The sequence below is a fragment of the Hyperolius riggenbachi genome, chromosome 11, assembly GCF_040937935.1.
Source record: "Hyperolius riggenbachi isolate aHypRig1 chromosome 11, aHypRig1.pri, whole genome shotgun sequence".
In the NCBI taxonomy this organism is placed as follows: domain Eukaryota; kingdom Metazoa; phylum Chordata; class Amphibia; order Anura; family Hyperoliidae; genus Hyperolius; species Hyperolius riggenbachi.
In genome coordinates, this window is record NC_090656.1 from 223,838,421 (window position 1) to 223,860,095 (window position 21,675).

Genomic DNA, 21,675 nt, shown 5'->3' on the forward strand with positions numbered 1-21,675 from the left:
TGCACGTGCGCGATCGGCCGCAGGAGCGCGCGGGAGCACGCCTGTCCTCCTTGACGTTTTTATACGTCAAGGAGGACAAAGTGGTTAAAGAATGGGAATAAAGTTTAGAGTCAATTAAACACATTTTTTAGTAGAAAAATAAATATCTTTACATAGATCTGTACATCAGTCCTGAAAGAGGGACAAATGAGGAAGAAAGAGGGACAGGGGGATTGGGTTCCAAAAAAGGGACTGACACCCAAAAAAGAGACAGTTGCATACCTCCCAATTTTTGGGAAGAGAAAGAGGCACACCTTAAGACATGCCCCTGCCACACCCCTAATCACACCCCTGCCCTAATCATGCATTCCACAAACACTTCATCAGCAAAATACCTATTTTTATCCTTCAGCCCACACTGGTCCTCTCTATTATCATTCATGCTACTTCATTTTACCATATGAAAATAAGAAATATATATCAATTTAAATAATGGGAAATAAAGTTTAGAGTCGATTAAACATATTTACATAGATCTGTACATGAGTCCTGAAAGAGTGACGAATGAGGAAAAAAGAGGGACAGAGGTATATGGGTCCCAAAGAGGACCTGTCCCTCCAAACTACAATCCAGCTAAAGCCATCATCATTTAGTGAGACCTGCTTTCTTGTCAATACAAGGAAGATTTTTGATCAGAAATTTCTGTCCCTTTACTAGATAATCGTCATGACTACTATATATTGTACACAGTCATTCGAGATGTAAAAAACTAGAAAATTAGATCATGTACGAACAATTTACCACAAAAAAAAAATGTTTAAATCCTAAATTATTATTATGTAGCATGTCCTTAAAGTGGACCTGAACTCTTGCACAGGACAGAAGGGAAACAGAGAAATGCACCCTGTATGTATTTTCCCCTCATCTGTGATTAAGAACAAGTTTTAATTTGATCCCTTAGCCGTATCAGCTCCTGCCATGGCAGAGAGCTAGTTGGTAAACAGAATGTTAACAATATGTCTGCTTCCATGAAAGCAAGAAATAGACACACTGGAGATTTATTGCAGGATTTGTATCAGCTGTAACAGAGAAATGTTTTTTCTGTAAAGATTATTATGCTGTTGCTTATCAGGAAGTTCTGAGTTTGCATTAAAAATAGTAGGCAGTCTGTCCCAAATGACAAACTAGGGAAAAAAAGCAGTGACAAACCCCAGGAGTAGATCATTCTATAGTAGCAGATCTGCCCTTAGTAAAGCCTGATACCCAGGTCACACGAAACTCAGCCGAGCATCTAGCCTGTATGCAGGTGTCTCCGATCTGGTGTAATGGCGGCAATGGACAGCACATCGATCCCCTCTCCCCGAAGCCCCACCCCCATGTGCCGTATCGCATTCCCTCCTCCACAATCCATAGCAGTGCTGCCGAGTGATGTATTATTATTATTATTTATTTATAAAGCGCGAACATATTCCGTGGCACTGTACAATGTAAGAAAACAAACAAGGGATACACAATGATACAGACAATGATATGATATACATCAAATATGGACACAGATACAAGATACAGAACTGCTGATTACAATAGCAAATTTAACATGATAAAATGTATAAATGTCTAACAGAGTGCAAGCAATTAAATTAATAACATTCCATGACATAAACGGGTGAGAGCCCTGCCCTTGCGAGCTTACAATCTAAAGGAATGGGGTGGAAACAAGAGGTGGGGGAAGTATACAGTATATGTACCGGCAGTGCGTAATTAGGTTATTTAGTGGGTGCATGGGCTAAGCTAGAGAATATGCTTGTCGGAAAGGTGGGTTTTGAGGGAGCGTTTAAAGATTTCAAAGGTGGGAGAGTGGCGGATGTGTTGTGGAAGGGCATTCCGAAGGAGGGGTGAGGCACGTGAGAAGTCTTGTACACGTGAATGTGAGGAGGTAATTGTAGAAGAGGATAAAAGAAGCTCGTGTGCAGATCTGAGATTGCGGTTGGGTTGGTATCTGGAGACTAGTGAGGAGATGTACAGGGGAGAGAGATTGTGGAGAGCTTTGTAGGTTAGGGTTAAGAGTTTGAACTCAATCCTCTGGTTAATTGGTAGCCAGTGAAGAGCTTGACAGAGAGGAGCAGCAGAGGAAGAGCGAGAGGAGAGATGAATGAGTTGAGCAGCAGAGTTCAGTACAGAATTGAGCGGTGCTAGTCGGTTAGTTGGAAGTCCACCAAGCAATATATTGCAATAGTCCAATCGAGATATAATAAGAGCATGTACTGACATTTTGGTTGTGTCATGAGAGAGAAAAGGTCGGATACGTGCTATGTTTTTGAGTTGGAGATGACAGGAGCTGGTTAGGGAGTTAATGTGAGGAATAAATGAGAGAAACGAAGTGCCCGGAACAGGTCCCGATTCTCGAGGGTGACCGTTATTGACAGTTATAACTTGACATACCCTACTAACAGATAAGACCTTAGAAATAGATCAGACTGCGTTAGCGTTCCTTTCCCTTACTCATATAGCGTCCCTGGTGGGGTTTATTGTCTCCCTCTCCAGTATAGCTTTCCTGTTGTCTAGTGGTGGAAGGTTTAGGTTAGGTGTTACGGGTCTCATGGGCCCCAGACAGTGTCTGCACGCTGAAAGAATGGTAAGGAGATGGACTGGGTTTCCTGTAGTGACTAGCTGATAGTACTCACATGTACACACCTATATTTATAGGCGTACATCAATTCCTGGAAATTTGGGTAACCGATAAAGCCGATAGTAGAATATCTGTGCATTTAAAGGATGCCCGAGGTGATGTGTCATGATGAGATAGACGTGTATGTACAGTGCCAAGCACACAAATAACTAGGCTGTGTTCCTTTTTTTCTTTCTCTGTCTGAAAAAGTTAAACATCAGGTATGCAAGTGAGTTTTTGCCCGGGTGAGAACTGGGTCAGACTATAGCATAACCGTCTGATAAGTAATTACAGCCATAAAACACTTTCCTGTCAGTAAATGGCTTCTGAGAGCAGGAAAGAGATAAAAATGGTCAATAATTCATAGATTTGAGCTCTGACATACTTCAATGCAGGTGTCATTGAGCAGAGACCATGACAGACAAAACTGGGTTATCTAAAAAAAAAAGTCATTTTTAGGAGACTGAGAATAAATACAATTGTTTTTCTAATCAGTTTATTTTCACCTCGGATGTCCTTTAAGTGTAACAAAGGTTCATAAAATGTTTGCATTAAATACCGATATTTCTCACACTGAACCCTCCCACTACCGATGCCTAACCTTAACCAAAACCCCAGGTGCCTAACCACCATAACCCCCCGCCACTGCAACACCCCTCCCCCCCGCTAGCCTTCCTACCACACTCCTAACCTTAACTTCCCCCGCCACAACCCCCCCCCCTTCATGGTTAACCTTAACCCTTCCTACCCCATGCTTAACCTTAATCGCCCCTGCCGAGGAGGACACAGGAAGCGCCTGGACTATCCAGAGGATTCCCTCTACGTAGGCAAGTATCTAACTTTTTTTTCGCTTCCTCAAGTACACTTTAAAGGGAATGTCCAAGCAAAATTAAAAAAATGAGTTTCACTTACCTGGGGCTTCTACCAGCCCCATGCAGCCATCCTGTGCCCTCGTAGTCACTCACTGCTGCTCCAGTCCCCTGCTGGCAGCTTGCCGACCTCGGAGGTCGGTGGGCCGCATTGCGTACATTTTTACGCATTTCTGTTAGTGCAGGAACATTAACACATACATTTTTACGCATTACTGGTTCAATGCATACAAATTTACGCATTGAGCCAGTAACGCGTAAAAATGTATGTGTTAATGTTCCTGGACTAGCGGGAATGCGTAAAAATGTATGCAATGCGTCCCGCCGACCTCTGAGGTCGGCAAGCTGCCAGCGGGGGACTGGAGCAGCCGTGAGTGACTACGAGGGCACAGGATGGCTGCATGGGGCTGGTAGAAGCCTCAGGTAAGTGAAACTCATTTTTTTTTATTTTGCTTGAACCTTCCCTTTAAGTAAAATATGACAAATGTTGGGGAAAAACAGCTTGACGTTTGAAGCATTTTGTTTTACAGATCCATCCAAGCCAGAAGTCTTAGTTTCCACAACATCTCCTTATTTCAATGTCCCTTCTACTACTGTTTCCACTTCCTCCTTATCCATCACCACTTCACCAATGGTTACAAGTTCCATTTCTTCTACCATTTCTCCCACCACAGCCCATTTACCCAGCACCCACTCTTCTGCTTCTAATTTTCCTACAACCTCTGTAAGCACTTCTGCTGCTCCCACCACAGGCATCCTTAGTGCAACGTCTTCCACTACCAATGCTCTGATAACTTCTACGTTCACTCCTAGTCTTCTTACTACAAGTACTACCACTCCAGATGTTCCTGCTACATCTATAACCACCACTTATGTTCTTACTACAACTTCACCCATTACCACTACATCTACCGCTATGCTAATCACTACATCTACCACAACACCTTCTGCTACTTATGTTCCTACAACTACATTAGCCTTGCTCGGTGCTCCTGTAACTAATTTAGCTACTACTACATCTACCACTATACCTACGACTACACCTAGCATTACTACCACTGCACCTGCAACTACACTGACCCCTACACAGACCACTACACTTACCACTACATACGTTACTGAACCTACCACAACCCAACCTACCACAACACCACCTATCTCACCACCTACCACCACTACACCTCCTCCCACTTTCTTTACTGAATCTGCCACAACATCCACTACTGAATCTACCACAACCCTACCTAACACAACACCGCCTATCTCACCACCTACCACCACTACACCTTCGCCCACATCCACTACTGAATCTACCATAACCCTACCTAACACAACACCACCTATCTCACCACCTACCACCACTACACCTTCTCCCACTTTCTTTACTGAATCTGCCACAACATCCACTACTGAATCTACCACAACTCTACCTAACACAATACCGCCTATCTCACCACCTACCACCACTACACCTTCACCCATATTCACTACTGAATCTACCACAACATCCACTACTGAATCTACCACAACCCCACCTACCACTACTTCACCGCCCCCCACATTCATTATTGGATCTACCACAACACCACCTACCACATCACCTACCACCACTACACCTCCCCACACACCTATCCCTGGACCTATTATTGCACTGAACACTACACTGACCACTAGATCTACCTCGTCCTCTACATCCCTTACTGAATCTAACACAACATCACCTACCACTACACTTGCCACTACTTCAATGATTAAATCTACCATAACACCATCTACCACTATACTAAACAGGACACTGACAACTTCCACAACTACCGGAGCTGCTACTACTGTTCCAGGTGAGTACCAGAGACAGCCGCTGCAAAGTTCTGCTGTAACCATTGCATTCCACAAGGCTACAGAAAGGACAGAAGTGATATTTCAGTTTGCATTGTTGTGTGAAGTCTCTCAGAGCTCCCATGCACCGGCTGCCACTTCCAGAACTGATGATTTATTTGCATTTCATTTTCTATGCTTACCAGTGGTGGCCCAAAATTTCGCACATGCAAAATCCGAATTTGCGCATCGTAATCGTAATGCGAAATTTCAGGGAAATTCTTAATTAATTTAGTATGTAATAATAATATTTTGCGTAATTTTTTTGCATAATTTTCGCACAATCTTGCAAAATTTTGTGCCGACTTTAGCGGTTAATAATTAAAGACCCCATACATGCTATTGCTACCAAAATTGCTACATATGTTAAGGAGAAAAGTGGGTACAAGTCAAAAAATGAATTTTTCAAAACGACCTTATAGTTTTTGAGAAAATCGATTTTAAATATGCAAAGAAATATTGGTCATTCTTTTGACATTTTTTCTTTGCATTTTTAAAATTGATTTTCTCAAAAACTACAAGTTCTTTTTTGGAAAATTCTTTTTTTGACTTGTACCCACTATGCTCCTTAACGTATGTAGCAATTTTAGTGTCACTACCATATATGGGGGCTTTGCTATTCACTGCCAAAATTGTCATGAAATTACTGAAAATTACGCGAAATTTTAGGCAAAATTACAAATCACTATACAAAATCAATTGAATCTACAAATCGTAATTACATATAAGCATAATTGCAAAAATGTACGTGAAATGTTGCGTAATCGTAATTAGCTAATTACGACCATCGCTGAATCGCTTGCACATTTTTTCCTTTAAAATTTTGAAACCCGACCCTATCATAATAAATTATATTAATTTGGTTCTGGTTAGTTTAGAGATTCGGTTTAGGTAAGGGTTAGAGTGGCCTCTGGACTCCTCTTCCTCACTGTTCCTCATAAAAGTATCTTCCTTCTCTTCCTCCTCCATCTCCTCTCAGGTGGCATCAACTTTGGTTCTTTCCTTGCCCACACTATGGCTATCATTCATAAAGCATTTCCGCATGCGGAAATGCTTAAAACAGCTGACTTTCCCGCACACGTAGCAAAATCTGCATTCATAAAGGCTCCTTCCGCATCAAAAGCTGACCTTACCGAGCACAGCAATAAATCACCGCCTTGTGCGGTGATTATTGTAAAAAATGTAGCAAAATGTTAATTCATAAAGAATACCGCAAGCGGTGTGAGGTCGGAAGTACCGCTCCCTCTGATGTGGCGATAACAATGTAAGTGAATGGAGACACAGAGACCTCCCAGGCAGCTGCAGTAGAGCGGAACACGGAGAAATGTATCAACTCGGCAGCTTCCATGTCTCCGCAAGCCTACCGCCTGCCTACCGCTAGCCTAGTTCGGGGAATCTCCGCACTGCTATCGGACCTGGGTACTTTTTTATGAATCAGCAGCCAGAAGTCTAAAACACCGTCAGCGGTGTTTTCCCGCACTGATTCTCCATACCGACAGCACTTTCATGAATGATAGCCTATGTCTGGGATGTGTCAGCAAACACTGTGGGTGTGACCTGTGTTCAGAGCCGGGACAAGGTCCTCCAGCACTCAAGGCTGAAGGTGGCCACTAACAGTCCAATTTCTAGCGAAAAATCGTTTGAGCGATCAGAAATTCTGATCGGAAGAAAAATCGTTCACTACACCATCAACGAACCAATCTTTGCTATCTATCTACGCACCAATCTTTGCTCCTATCTATCACAACCAACTAGAAAATCCAAATTTTGGTTTGACCAAAATCAAATCGGACGACTATTTTTATAATCATTTGTAATCGATTGTACCCATGAATGGAGATTATTTACAACCAATCCGATCCCAATTTCTGATGGCTGGAGCAATTTTTTTGCTAGAAATTGGACCGTTAGTGGCCACCTTTAGACACCAAAGTGCGCCCCTCCCTCCCACCCCAGCCGTCACACACTGATTGCTGTAAGAGGTTCCTCTTATTCGATAAAATTATCGAATCAGATGGTCGATCAGGCCACAAACTCACTAGTTGTATGTAGGGGTGTAACTACAGGAGAGCAGCCCCCGTGACTACAGGGGGGCCCAGAGGTGTGGTGGGGCCCATCTACTACCCTTCCCTCCCTCTGATACTGCAGATCAGGTGATTTTATGGCCACGCTTGTTATGGGTATGCAGATCCTGATAGCCACATTCGTTTTATGACCCTTGTGAGACGGGCCCCAAGGCTGTGAGGGTCACCAAAGGAAGACAAGGGGAGGGTTGTGAATATTAAGAGGGCCCCATCACATTTTTGCTGGGTGGGCCCCATGATCTATAGTTGTCTGCTGGCCACCTTAACCACTCTGAGACCGCCTAACGTAGGATGGCGGCTGCAGAGTGGCTGCTTCGTTCCTCCAGGATGCATTGGTGCGTCATCTCGCAATGTGCGAGGTTAGCAGGGAATGAGCGCTCGCGGGAGCGCCCGTTCACTGCAGGGGATACGGGGAGACAGCCGCGAACAACCTGCCAGCCGCGATCGGAGCTAGCAGGTTGTTCGGGGACAAGAAGCGGCAATTTTCTTCTTCGCTGCGATCTACACGCTGTACGGGGGACAGCTCTGTCACTGAGCTCCCCCAGGAGAGGCTCACAAAGCGATCCCTCTCATAGGCTGATCTCGGGGGGAGGGAGGGGAGGGGGAAGAAGAAAATATTTAAAAAATAGATTATTTTATTGAAAAAAAAACAAACAAACATATTTCAATTACTAAAAAAAACAAAAAACAAAACATTGCAGCAGCAATCAGTTGCCACCAACAGAAAGCTCTGTTGGTGGCAAGAAAAGGAGGCAAGATTCATTTGGGTGGTTAGTTGGATGACCGAGCAATTAACCAGTACTGAATTGTAAAAAATCGCCTTGTCACTAGGGGGATGTAAGGGCCCTTTTCCACTGCACAGCTCAATCACAAAATCGCAAATTGCTAGTGATTTTTAAATCGCTAGGGTTGTTACTTTATCATAGAAATCATGAGAAGTATTTTCCACTAGGGTTTTGATTTTGAAATCGCAACCTTTTTGTGGAGCGATTTTTAGAGTGATAATGCAATGCAAATGCAAAATCGCAATCGCATAATAGAATAATGAAAAATCGCAATCGCTGGTGTTTGTGATTGTGATTGCTAATGGAAAAGGGCCCTGAGCCTGTGGTCCTCAACTGCTTAAAGTGTACCAGAGCTCTAGAAAAGAAAAGAATGGGAGCGATCCGAGGTTATGGGGCTGGAGGAAGCCCAAGGTATGTATAAAACTTTATATTCTAAAGCTCTGTGTAACGTTTGCGGAATCGTTTTCGTGGTCAGCACACGAGATGCGCACTGACACAGCGAAAACCCTCCACAAGCGTATAATTGGGTGAACCCAGGCTAGGTGCAATGCACCAGCAGAGGGCAATTCCCACCGGCAGATGGCGCTGTGGAGTGCAGACGAGTACAATCGCTGCCCGGCCACAGATGCCAGATGGGGATTGTACAGATCAAGACAATGCGGGGCTGAACAGCCCATAAAGAGAAGGAGCACAGGGACAGGACGAATGTGTGTTCACCAATCTAGTCACGACCCTGCGACGGTGAACACACCTCAGCAGAAACAAAAGTAGGAACGCGATCGCGAGAAAGGCGATCGCCAGAAGTGACACAAGACAGACTAGAACAGAACACAAGAGGAGCAAAGGCACAGCAAATAATACAATGAGAGTGATAAAGAAAATAACAAATGCTAACTAAACGCGAACACCGCACTCATTCGCAACAGCGAACGCGTTACAGCGCGGTCTCCGCGTGTTAAGCACAACAGAGACAAGCACGCCTAACTAACCACCGACAGACAAACACGAAACAGAACGTGAACGCTTGCTTAACGGTTATCTCACCGAGCCTACAGCAAGCGTTTGTATCAGACAAGACAGACAAACGAGAAACAAGAACTAGGCAGAAAGGATCCACCGCTCTTCCGCCAGAGCAAGTGTGATCCAAGCAGGAACACAGATCAGAAAGATCCACAGCCGCTAACGCTAGCGGCTAGTGCGATCTAAACTCAGGAACAAAAAAACAGATCAGAAGGATCCACAGCGCTAGCGCTAGAGGCTAGTGCGATCCAGGAAGACAGAACAGAAGGATCCACAGCCCTAGCGCAAGGCGAGTGCGATCCAGGCAAGACAGATCAGAAGGATCCACAGCACTAGCGCAAGGTGAGTGCGATCCAGGCAAGACAGATCAAAAGGGGCTACCAGTAACAACCGCTGTTCCGGTTAGCACAGAACGATTTCCTGTCGACCACCGCTGGGACAGGACAATCGCAACAGACAAACAAACAGATATGCAATCCTAACTGCACTAGGGAAACTACCTAGTGCAGTCCCATGAATTACTCTAAGCTAACTGTAACAAGAAGTAGCATGGCTAACACTCTAGGAGTGTTTACTACAAACCCTGAAGGAATGACCAGCAAAGGACTCTGGGAAACATAGCTCTTTATACTGCCAGTCATCAAAGGAGGCAGGTAGGGGATTTGCATAATGAATGTATGCAAATTCCTCAGCAGCAGAACAGACCAAAAACTTGCAATGGAAAGACAGGTCTCTCTTCCAGAGACCTGCAGCCCACAGACTAGAGGAATGGTCAAACAGCTGTCTGCCAGTGCAGCCAGCTGAGCGGATCATCACACTCTGGTTTACTTTAAGTTAGGAAATGGAAACATAATGTTAACTCAAGTTAAACTGCAAAAATTGCTTGTGCATCACATATATATATAAAACATTGTAATTTTAGCAAACAAGGCGGAATATTTAAAGACTCTGACCAAGAATTGAACTTTATCCCAATCAGTAGCTGACACCCCCTGTTACATGAGAAATCTATTCCTTTTCACAAACAGACCATCAGGGGGCGATGTATGACTGATATTGTGATGAAACCCCTCCCACAAGAAACACTGAGGACCGTGGTACTCCTGGCAGTTTCCTGTCTGTGAACATTGTTCCATTGTGGGAAATAGCGGTTTACAGCTGTTTCCAACTGCCAAAAAAGCATGCAGCAGCTACATCACCTGCCAACAATAAAAATGTCACCATGTAATAAATGTCAGAATGTAAATCAGGGATTTAAAATATTTTACAATGGGCAAACACTGACTAAATCATTTATACATAATTCTTGTAAAAATGAAGCACTTTCTTATTACATTATTTTCACTGGAGTTCCTCTTTAAAGGGAACCTAAACTGAGAAGAATATGGATTTTTCCTTTCAAAATAATACTAGTTGCCTGACTCTCCTGCTGATCCTGTTTCTCTAATACTTTTAGCCACCGCCCCTGAACAAGCATGCAGATCAGGTGCTCTGACAGAATGGATTAGCTGCATCCTTGTTTCCGGTGTGTGATTCAACCTCTACTGCTGCCAAAGAGATCAGCAGGAGAGTCAGGCAACTGGTATTGTTTAAAAGGAAACATCCCTATCCCTCTCAGTTAAGGTTCCCTTTTAGTGTTCCTGAAAGACTTATTGCTGCGCTTCTTTCTCTAGGATCTGGAACCACAGCGACCCCCATTGTTGTCAGTAGTTCCACGGACCACTTCATGATCACATGGAGACCACCAGGAAATGGACACTATTATCTTGTCATGGGCGGTATATCGATGGAATTAAATGCCAGTTCCTTGACGGTTTCTGGATTACAGCCAGGCAGAGACTATAGAGTCATTGTACAGGAGGTCCGTGGAAACCAGAATTACACAATCATTGATATGACAGAAGCCACATGTAAGTTCATATTTCAGATTCTTTCACAACTATCCAAGATTTTTATGGGGTTTTTTTGGGTGGTCAGTAGTGATGTATTGATTATTGAACTGTTCGCAGGAGAACAGTTTGCGGTGAATGTTACATGAAGTTCGCGTTCCCCACATGGGGCGAACGTTCGCCGTTGTTCGCTGCAAACTGTTCTCCTGCGAACAGTTTGTCACATCACTAGTGGTCAGTATGAGGGGGTGACACTTCACAACACTTTTATCAAAGCTACAATTGTTGCAAAAGCACCCTTCACCAGGGCTGGATTTACCATAAGGCACTGTAGGCATGTGCCTACAGGCGCCAGATGATGGAAAGGTGGCTCACTCTCCTCCCTAAGCTCCTCCCTCTTTTCTTCCCTATGCAGAACTCTGATGAGAGTGTAAATGAAAGGTTACTCACCTAGCTCTTGGCATCCCTTCAGTCAGGGGCACCTCTAGCTACCTAATATTTGGGGTAGCGGGCAGGAAGGGGGTATTGAGCCTAGCGGTGGTTCTCCCGATTGAGCTCCCTCGCCTGGTTCTCCCGATCTGCGCTCCACCTCCAGCTTTACCTAGCTCCGTAGCTGCCGATAGTATTAGTAAGAGGGACGGGCGGGGATCACTCACCTCTTCCGGGTTCCAGCGTGCTCTCCACTGACGTCACTTCCTGCAACGCCGCCCACTCAATTGTAAGTGGGCGCGTTGCAGGAAGTGACGTCTGTGGAGCGCACGCTGGAACCGGAAGAGGTGAGTGATCCCCGCCCGTTTTCTTACTATCGGCAGCTATGGAGCTATTTAAAGCTGGAGGTGGAGCGCAGATCGGGGGACCCAGTCGAGGGAGGGGGGGTCCGACCCCCCTCCCCACCGCTAGGCCCAATCCCCCCTTCCTGCTCGCTACCCATCCAGCTCGGCGGCTGGCCCCCCGCACCCAGGGAGGGGCGGTTGCCGCCCCCCAAGAAGTGCCGCCTGAGGCAAAAGTTTCACCCCGCCTCATGAGCGGGTCGGCCCTGGGGTCACTTGTAGCTACTTAATATTGAGGCTTCTACTGGCTACATAATACTTAGGGGTACCTATAGCTACCTATAATGGGCAAGGGAAGTAATTGAGAAGTGACAGCTGGGACATTCAAAACACTTGCGGTACAGTTTGGCGAGGGTTTGTAGGTTCATGGAGGCCAAAGTATAAAGTTCCAGGAAAACTGTGCCTATAGGCTCCTATGAGGTAAATCCGGGCCTGCCCTTCACTTTTACCATACAACAAAATACTGTATACTTACCTATTGGTAATTTTCCTTTCCAAGTGAATCTCCTTAGGGGTGTGTATGCTGGCTAGTGATGCTCGGATACCCCCAATCACAAGTTCGAGTAAATCCGGCCACGACAGAATCGAAATCCAGATATGCCGTGATCGTGATCCAGATTTGAATCGTAGCTCCGGATTTGACTCGTGATTACATGTAGAATCCGTGATCACGGATTTGACTTTGACGTTAATAGCAAAGCCCCCATACATGTACAATCACCAAAATTGCCTGGATTATAAAGGTGATCAGTGACTACAAAAATGGCTAATAGTTTTTGAGAAAATTGATTTTTTAAGTTTCAAATAAAAAAAGTATTTGTGATTAAAAACTGCCAAAACCTCCGACTTAAGCGGTTAATAGCAAAGCCCCCTTACTTTCTAGACACACGAGATTTGCCAGATATGTTAAGAAAAATAGTGGGAACAAGAGGACATTTTTTTTTCATAAAGGCCTTATAGTTTTTGAGAAATTTTTAAAGTTTCAAAGGAACAAAGTATACATGTAAAAAATGTTGAGCTAATGTTGTTCTTGTGATCTGTTTTTTTTTTTTTTGTGTGGCCCACTGATACTTGTATATACAGCCCTGTGTGTCGCAGATGGCCCTTGCTAATTGCTATACTGTGCCAGGCCAAGCACATTCAGTGCCTACCTTTTCACTGCACCTGTGTGTGACAGCTGCACATTTGTAATTCCAATCCGACAGTGCATACCTGTTCATGTTCACTGCACCTGTGTGACAGCACGTAGTGTTATATACCAGTCACTGCATAACTGTTCACTGCCCTATGTGTGGGACAGCTGCACATTTGTAATACCAGTCCATGCATACCTGTTCATGTTCACTGCACCTGCGTGACAGCACGCAGTGTTATATACCAGTCACTGCATAACTGTTCACTGCCCTATGTGTGTGACAGCTGCACATTGTATTGATACCAGTCACTGCATATCTGTTCACTGCACTTGTCTGCGTGTACATGCCTGCCTAATTTTTCTGGCTGCACTGCGGCTGCAACAACAAAACAAAAGGCATCTACATGTGTCAATTCCTCTTCGTGATCGTTACCTTGCCGCGGTGAAGGGGCTTGCGCATCACAATGAAGCAATTACCGTCGGCTATATGAGTGTCCTGGGGGGGCACACCCAAGATAATAAGGTCATTGTTTCATTGTGGACAGACCAAATTCGTTCAGCTGGACAGTCACTGTTGTTCTATCATTGAGCTACCTCAGCCCGGCAACTATATGGGCTGGAAAACCGCTATCGCCTGCACTCTCACCATGGTGCGCACCAGTCCAGCACGGCCATCACTACGCAAACAGCTGTTTGCGGTGCGTTACACAGTGAGTTTGGTATGTCAGTGTGAAGCAGTACTCTAATTACTCTCACTGATCCATGTATACACACGCAAGATGTTTTAAAGCACTTTATGCCTCCAATTTAGCATGCAATGTGATTTCTGCCCTTAAAACACTGCTGTGCGTCAAATCCTGATTTTTTTCACCGGGACGTTTGGCGTGTATCCCACTCCGCCATGCCCCCCTCCAGGTGTTAGACCCCTTGAAACATCTTTTCCATCACTTTTCTGGCCAGAATTAATGTTTGAAGTTTTGAAAGTTCGGTTGCCCGTTGAAGTCGAGTTCAAGGTTTGCAAACCTTAAATTGGAGGTTCAAGCCATCTCTATTCCTGTGATCAGGGCTGTGATCACGGGCCAAATACTTGGAATAATGGCTGAATTTGTGATTGACTGCCGTGATCGATTCCCGGATTTGGATCACGATGTCGGGATAGTGAAAAAAATGCTCGTGATTCATGGCTAAGCCGTGACCACGGATTGTATCCGAGTAACACTGATGCTGGCATGGAGGTAACTGGAAAATGGAAAGCTGTGTGCTTACTTACTGGTAATTTTCCTTCCAGGTATATCACCACAGGGATACATGTGCTGGCATTGAGGCACCTGGAAAACTGTCTACATAATGTACCTACTGGTCATTTTCCTTTCCAGGTTTTTCTCCATAGGGATACATATGCTAGCATGGACCAAAAAAGAGAAAAAGGCAGCACACAAATGACCCAGGTGTCAGAGCAAGGATTCACCCGTGTATCCACGGGACTTGTAAAGTGTAGATCTCAATCCAGCGCAGCTCTTTTACTGCAAATCTTCGTTATTGTATAAAAAGCAGATACAAGATTACATTAAAAATGCTGTCAGAGTGGTAACAGCCCGCCGTTTCGAGCCACACAGGCTCTTCACGCCACACAGCATCTGTTGTGTGGCATGAATCAGAGCCTATATATCTGGAAACGGCGGGCTGTTGCCGGTCTCCGTGGGCTTACACCCCCCCTAGTCACCAGGCTATTTTTTACAATTTAGGCCACTGCAGCATTAAGGCCTCGCTGCAGGGCCACACAACTCAGCACACAGGTGATCCCCCCCCCCTTTCTGCCCACCAATAGAGCTTTCTGTTGGTGGGCTCTGATCCCTGCCGGCATGTTTATTTATTTATTTGTATCTTTTTTAAGATAAATATTACTATTTTTTTCTACCGGCCCCTCCCTCCCTCTCCCTGCCAGCCAATCACAGCGATCAGCTGTCATAGGCATCAGCCATTTGTGGACATCGGCGGCCATTTTCTTGAAGCAGTGCTTTAATTACAGAGCGTGGCGGCGAGCGGCGACACAGGGGGTGCTTGGACTGTTTTTGGGGGTGCTTCAGCACCCCCTGGCGCCGCCCATGGCAGTAAAAGAGCTGTATACTTACCTACTGGTTATTTTCTTTTTTTCAGGTGTATCTCCATAGGAGTGTATGCTGGCATGGAGATACCTGGAAATGGAAATCTGTATATATGTATATATAGTAGTAGAGCTACCCCAGTATCGGTAGTAGAGCTGCCCCAGTATGGGCAGTAGAGCTGCTCCAGTATAGGTAGTAGAGCTGCCCCAGTATAGGTAATAGAGCTGCCCCAGTGTAGGTAGTAGAGCTGCCCCAGTGTAGGTAGTAGAGCTGCCCCAGTAAGGGTAGTAGAGCTGCTCCAGTATAGGTAGTAGATCTGCCCAAGTGTAGGTAGTAGAGCTACTCCAGTATAGGGAGTATAGCTGCCCTAGTATAGGTAGTAGAGCTGCCCCAGTGTAGGTAGTATAGCTGCCCCAGTATAGGGAGTATAGCTGCCCTAGTATAGGTAGTAGAGCTGCCCCAGTGTAGGTAGTAGAGCTGCCCCAGTATAGGTAGTAGAGCTGCCCCAGTGTAGGTAGTAGATCTGCCCCAGTGTAGGAGGTAGATCTGCCCCAGTGTAGGTAGTAGATCTGCCCCAGTATAGGTAGCAGAGCTGCCCCAGTATAGGTAGCAGAGCTGCCCCAGTATAGGTGGTAGATCTGCCCCAGTGTAAGTGGTAGAGCTGCCCCAGTATGGTTAGTAGAGCTGCCCAAGTATGGGTAGTAGCGCTGCTCCAGTATAGGTAGTAGAGCTGCCCCAGTATGGGTAGTAGAGCTGCTCCAGTATAGGTAGTAGAGCTGCCCCAGTATAGGTAGTAGTGCTGCCCCAGTGTAGGTAGTATAGCTGCCCCAGTGTAGGTAGTAGAGCTGCCCCAGTGTAAGTAGTAGAGCTGCCCCAGTGTAGGTAGTAGAGCTGCCCCAGTGTAGGTAGTAGAGCTGCCCCAGTATGGGTAGTAGAGCTGCTCCGGTATAGGTAGTAGATCTGCCCAAGTGTAGGTAGTAGAGCTACTCCAGTATAGGGAGTATAGCGGCCCTAGTATAGGTAGTAGAGCTGCCCCAGTGTAGGTAGTAGAGCTGCCCCAGTGTAGGTAGTAGAGCTGCCCAAGTGTAGGTAGTAGAGCTGCCCCAGTGTAGGTAGTAGAGCTGCCCCATTGTAGGTAGTAGAGCTGCCCCAGTGTAGGTAGTAGAGCTGCCCTAGTATAGGTGGTAGAGCTGCCCCAGTGTAGGTAGTAGAGCTGCCCCAGTGTAGGTAGTAGAGCTGCCCCAGTATAGGTAGTAGAGCTGCTCCAATATAGGTAGTAGAGCTGCCCCAGTATGGGTAGTAGAGCTGCCCCAGTATAGGTAATAGAGCTGCCCCAGTATAGGTAATAGAGCTGCCCCAGTGTAGGTAGTAGAGCTGCCCCAATATAGGTAGTAGAGCTGCTCCAATATAGGTAGTAGAGCTGCCCCAGTATAGGTAGTAGAGCTGCCCCAGTGTAGTTAGTAGAGCTGCCCCAGTGCAGGTAGTAGAGCTGCCCCAGTGTATTTAGTAGAGCTGCCCCAATTTAGGTAGTAGATCTGCCCTAGTGTAGGTGGTAGTAGAGCTGCCCCAGTGTAGGTAGTAGAGTGGGGCCGAACCTCTGATTTTAGGTTCGCGAACCGGGTTCGCGAACTACCGCGGAAGGTTTGGTTCGCGTTAAAGTTCGCGAACCGCAATAGACTTCAATGGGGATGCGAACATTAAAAAAAAAAAAAAAATTATGCTGGCCACAAAAGTGATGGAAAAGATGTTTCAAGGGGTCTAACACCTGGACCCCCAGGTGGAGGAGTGGGATACATGCCAAAAGTCCCCGGGAAAAATCTGGATTTGACGCAAAGCAGCGTTTTAAGGGCAGAAATCACATTGAATACTAAATGACAGGCCTAAAGTGCTTAAAACATCTTGCATGTGTATACATCAATCAGATACTGTAATTAAGGTACTGCTTCACACTGACACACCAAACTCACCGTGTAACGCACCGCAAACAGCTGTTTGTGTAGTGACGGCCGTGCTGGACTGGTGCGCACCATGGCGAGAGTGCAGGTTTTGGTGGCTTTACAGCCCATATGGTCGCCTGGCTGATGTAGCTGAATGACAGAACAGTGACTGTCCAGCTGATCAAATTTGGTCTGACCACAATGAAGCAACGACCTTATTATCTTTTGTGTGCCCCCCGAGACACTCATCTAGGCGCCAGTCATTGCTTCATTGTGATATGCAAGCCCCTTCACCACGGCAAGGTAATAATCACGAAGGGGAATGGGCGCATGTACATGCCTTTTCTTTTGTTGTTGCAGCTGCCCGCAGTGCAGCCAGAAAAATTAGGCAGTCATGTACACGCACCAGAAAAACTATTACAGCGGCCGCTGCTAGCAGCGGCCTAAAAAATTCAGCAATCCGCCTGGAGTCCCGGACCCTGTTGGTGGTGGCGGAGAAGGTAGTCAAGCGGCCTGCAGGCAGACATGCTGTGTGGAGGGACTGGGAGCGACTTAGTCTTCTTGGGGCAGGCCAGGCAGCCAGTCACACGGCGTGCAGGCAGAGATGCTGTGTGTGCGGGGACTGACTTAGTCTTGGGGCGGGCAGCAGCCCTCCGGGATCCATGCCTCATTCATTTTGACAAAGGTGAGGTACTTAACACTTTTGTGACTTAGGCGACTTCTCTTCTCAGTGACAATGCCTCCAGCTGCGCTGAAGGTCCTTGCTGACAGGACGCTTGCGGCAGGGCAGGAGAGAAGTTGGATGGCAAATTGGGACAGCTCTGGCCACAGGTCAAGCCTGCGCACCCAGTAGTTCAAGGGTTCCTCATCGCTGTTCACAGCAGTGTCTACATCCACACTTAAGGCCAGGTAGTCGGCTACCTGCCGTTCCAGGCGTTGGTGGAGGGTGGATCCGGAAGGGCTACGGCGAGGCGTTGGACTAAAGAACGTCCGCATGTCCGACATCACCATGAGATCGCTGGAGCGTCCTGTCTTTGACTGCGTGGACACGGGAGGAGGATTAGTGGCAGTGGTACCTTGCTGGCGTTGTGCTGTCACATCACCCTTAAAGGCATTGTAAAGCATAGTTGACAGCTTGTTCTGCATGTGCTGCATCCTTTCCACCTTCAGGTGAGTTGGTAACAGGTCCGCCACTTTGTGCCTGTACCGAGGGTCTAGTAGTGTGGCCACCCAGTACAGCTCATTCCCCTTGAGGTTTTTTATACGGGGGTACCTCAACAGGCAGGACAGCATAAAAGACGACATCTGCACAAAGTCGGATGCAGATGTACCATCCATCTCCTCTTGCTCTTCCTCAGTGACGTCACGTAAGTCAACCTCCTCCCCCCAGCCGCGAACAATACCACGGGAAGGTTGAGCAGCACAAGCCCCCTGCGACGCCTGCTGCGGTTGTTCTCCTGCCGCCGTCCCCTCCACCTCCTCCTCCTCCCCCAAAGAAACACCTTTCTCATCATCCTCTGAGTCTGACTCGTCTTCTGCACACAACTTCTCTTCTTCCTCCTCCTCCTCCCCCCTCTGTGCTGCCGCAGGTGTTGAGGAAACAGCTGGGTCTGATGAAAATTGGTCCCATGCCTGTTCCTGCCGTAACGGTTCCTGGTCACGCTCATTCGCAGCTTCATCCGCCACTCTACGCACAGCACGCTTCAAGAAGTAAGCGTAGGGAATTAAGTCGCTGATGGTGCCTTCACTGCGGCTCACCAGGTTGGTCACCTCCTCAAACGGCCGCATGATAGTACAATGGCCTAGCCTTCCCAGATCTAACCACCCACTGTAGCCCCCAAATAACACAAAGACACCTGATTGGATTTTATAGGCCATAGCAGCCCGTTTATTTAACAAACTGAACACAAATTAGGAGAGCTGAGGTAAGGGGTCCGATCTTTTCACCATCACATAGAAAGTCCATGATAACTGGCAAGCAGCCTGTAACCGGCCCCCGCCGCGGTCACCGGCTCGGGGACAGCTGCTCTGCCCATCGAATCCCTCTCACTTGCTGAGAAACATAACTGGGTGATTTTGCACCTGAGGCAAATCCCCTAAAACCAAGAACTTTCGGAGCCCTTACCCCTCCTGCTGCAATGATGAAAAAATAACAAAACCTGCAAGGAAAAACACAACTTTTCTACACTACCCAAGAGGGAGGGAGGGAGGGAGCTTTCTTCCTATCGCCTGACTGAATAACTCCACCCCCCACCCGCCTCTTCTCCCTAGCACCCCTAATGCTCCTCCTTTACGAAATCCCACCTCTTCCTTCTAACCTTAACCCTTTTCTTCCCATGCAGGCCACACTATCATGTGTAGGCCCTTCAGACTGCGTTGCACTATGCTTACAGGCCTTTTCTTGATAGTACAATGGCCTAGCCTTCCCAGATCTAACCACCCACTGTAGCCCCCAAATAACACAAAGACACCTGATTGGATTTTATAGGCCATAGCAGCCCGTTTATTTAACAAACTGAACACAAATTCAGAGAGCTGAGGTAAGGGGTCCGATCTTTTCACCATCACGTAGAAAGTCCATGATAACTGGCAAGCAGCCTGTAACCGGCCCCCGCCGCGGTCACCGGCTCGGGGACAGCTGCTCTGCCCATCGAATCCCTCTCACTTGCTGAGAAACATAACTGGGTGATTTTGCACCTGAGGCAAATCCCCTAAAACCAAGAACTTTCGGAGCCCTTACCCCTCCAACACGAACCGGCGTGAATCCTCACGCCAGAGAGGCCCACACTCTCAGCGCCCTCTGAATACCTTCCTCTATCCCCAACGCCCACAAATCTGTCCCGATTTCGTTCAAGTGAACTCCATCCCTGCTAAGCAGTAAATGAAGATCACTCTCGAGCTCGACGTGCCTAACCGCTACACCCCCATTACGGATCACAAAACTAGCCACTTCTTTATTCAATTTTACTCTGGCCTTATTAACTTTCTGCACCGACCTTGCCAGTCTCCATGAAGACCTAGCTATCACGTCCGACCACACTACAACTGTGGCCGTAAACTCCCTCTTGAGTCTTAAAAAATCTAACTTAATGTCCCGTATGATACACCTGGTGGATTTTGATGCAATATCATTGCCCCCAACGTGCAGAACAAGCACGTCTGGGGCCCTGTCCCACTCAGTATACCTACGGACTTCGGGCAAAACCCGTGCCCATAGCATGCCAGGAAAACCTAGCCAACGGATCCGGACCTCCTGCCGCGGAAATCCCAATTGACGCCCTTCCGGGCGAACCGCAGCTCTCCTCGCTCCCCTTGTGACATAGGAGTGTCCAAAGATCCACACAAGAGCCGGTCTTCCTTCAAGACAACAAAACAAAAGAAAACAAAGGGAACAAAAGAACAAACCACATACTCCCCCTAATGAGATTCACTACATCAAATGCAACCTGACATAAGACTTATATCTCAATGAGTCCCATCTGCCTATCCGTTTTACTATTTCCTCGCTAAGGCCCCAGCGCGAAGCCTCTGTCGCTGCGCCAATGCGAAAGGAATGAGGGGCAAATTCGCTGGAAGGAAAACCGGCCCTCTCGAGACATTTGCGAAATACGGTGGAAAACTGGAACCGTGTAAGCGGCAGACCATCAGCGTGCGCCAGAAAAACTGGTGCCGTACCAGGCCTGATTGCCAAAAAACGCAATACATTTTCCCTCGGGCAAAGTAAACCTCCAATTTGAAAAAGTGTAATGACCGTCCCCTTTCCCGAACGGTCTGTTTTCGATCTATGCAGAATAACTGACACCGATCCTTCCTGAACCGTGACGTCTCCAGCGAGGATGCCCCCCATTTCTAATTTTGACCTGCTAACCAACTCCCTGACCCGGAATGCACCGAAGAATGCTAACACAAAAGCCGTGCTAAAGAGCACCACCTCATTCTGACAATAGCATACTTCCTGCAGCACCAGAACCACCTTTTGTAAGATTTCGAACGAGACCGGGCGCCTAGAATCCCTCCTTATGGATCCCGCCCGAAAACCTTTCATCGCCTGCACCACCCTAAAATCCTTTGTCACATCTCTGAGATTTCTAGACTTAAACAGGAAGGCCAATGCCGCCAACTTCTTAGACATGGCCGCAGCTGACATGCCCTCCGCAAAATTCCTTCCCACAAAGTATAGGAGCAGGCACGACCGATCCTCATCCGTTGAGCAGTCGCCCACCTGAGCCGTCAAAACGTCCCACGCTTTCCACACAGGCGCGTACGCTGCCCATGACGACTCCGATAGAGACCTCCGAATCAGCTGCGATATCACCTGAAAGGAATCATCCACATCATCTCTGGACAGGGAACCCCACTCTCTTCCGCTGTAGGAGCTGCCGCCCGGAACCTGTCCCACTGGAAGCGAGAGAGGGCATCAGCAATGATGTTGTCGACCCCAGGCAAATGCACCGCAAAGATGCAGATATTAAATCGCAGACACAACAGAACCAAATGCC

The 21,675-nt window shown here is 46.9% G+C and overlaps 1 protein-coding gene across 1 annotated transcript in view; it reads left to right on the plus strand.

Moving 5' to 3' along the window:
* The window catches only part of LOC137538252 (receptor-type tyrosine-protein phosphatase eta-like), a 114,204-nt gene that overhangs the window by 15,843 nt on the left and 76,686 nt on the right, over positions 1 to 21,675 (plus strand). The window contains exons 4-5 of the mRNA XM_068260311.1: positions 4,047 to 5,354; positions 10,954 to 11,190. Of these exons, the coding sequence (XP_068116412.1) occupies positions 4,148 to 5,354; positions 10,954 to 11,190 (1,444 nt within the window). The 5' untranslated portion in view covers positions 4,047 to 4,147. The remainder of the gene's footprint in view (positions 1 to 4,046; positions 5,355 to 10,953; positions 11,191 to 21,675) is intronic.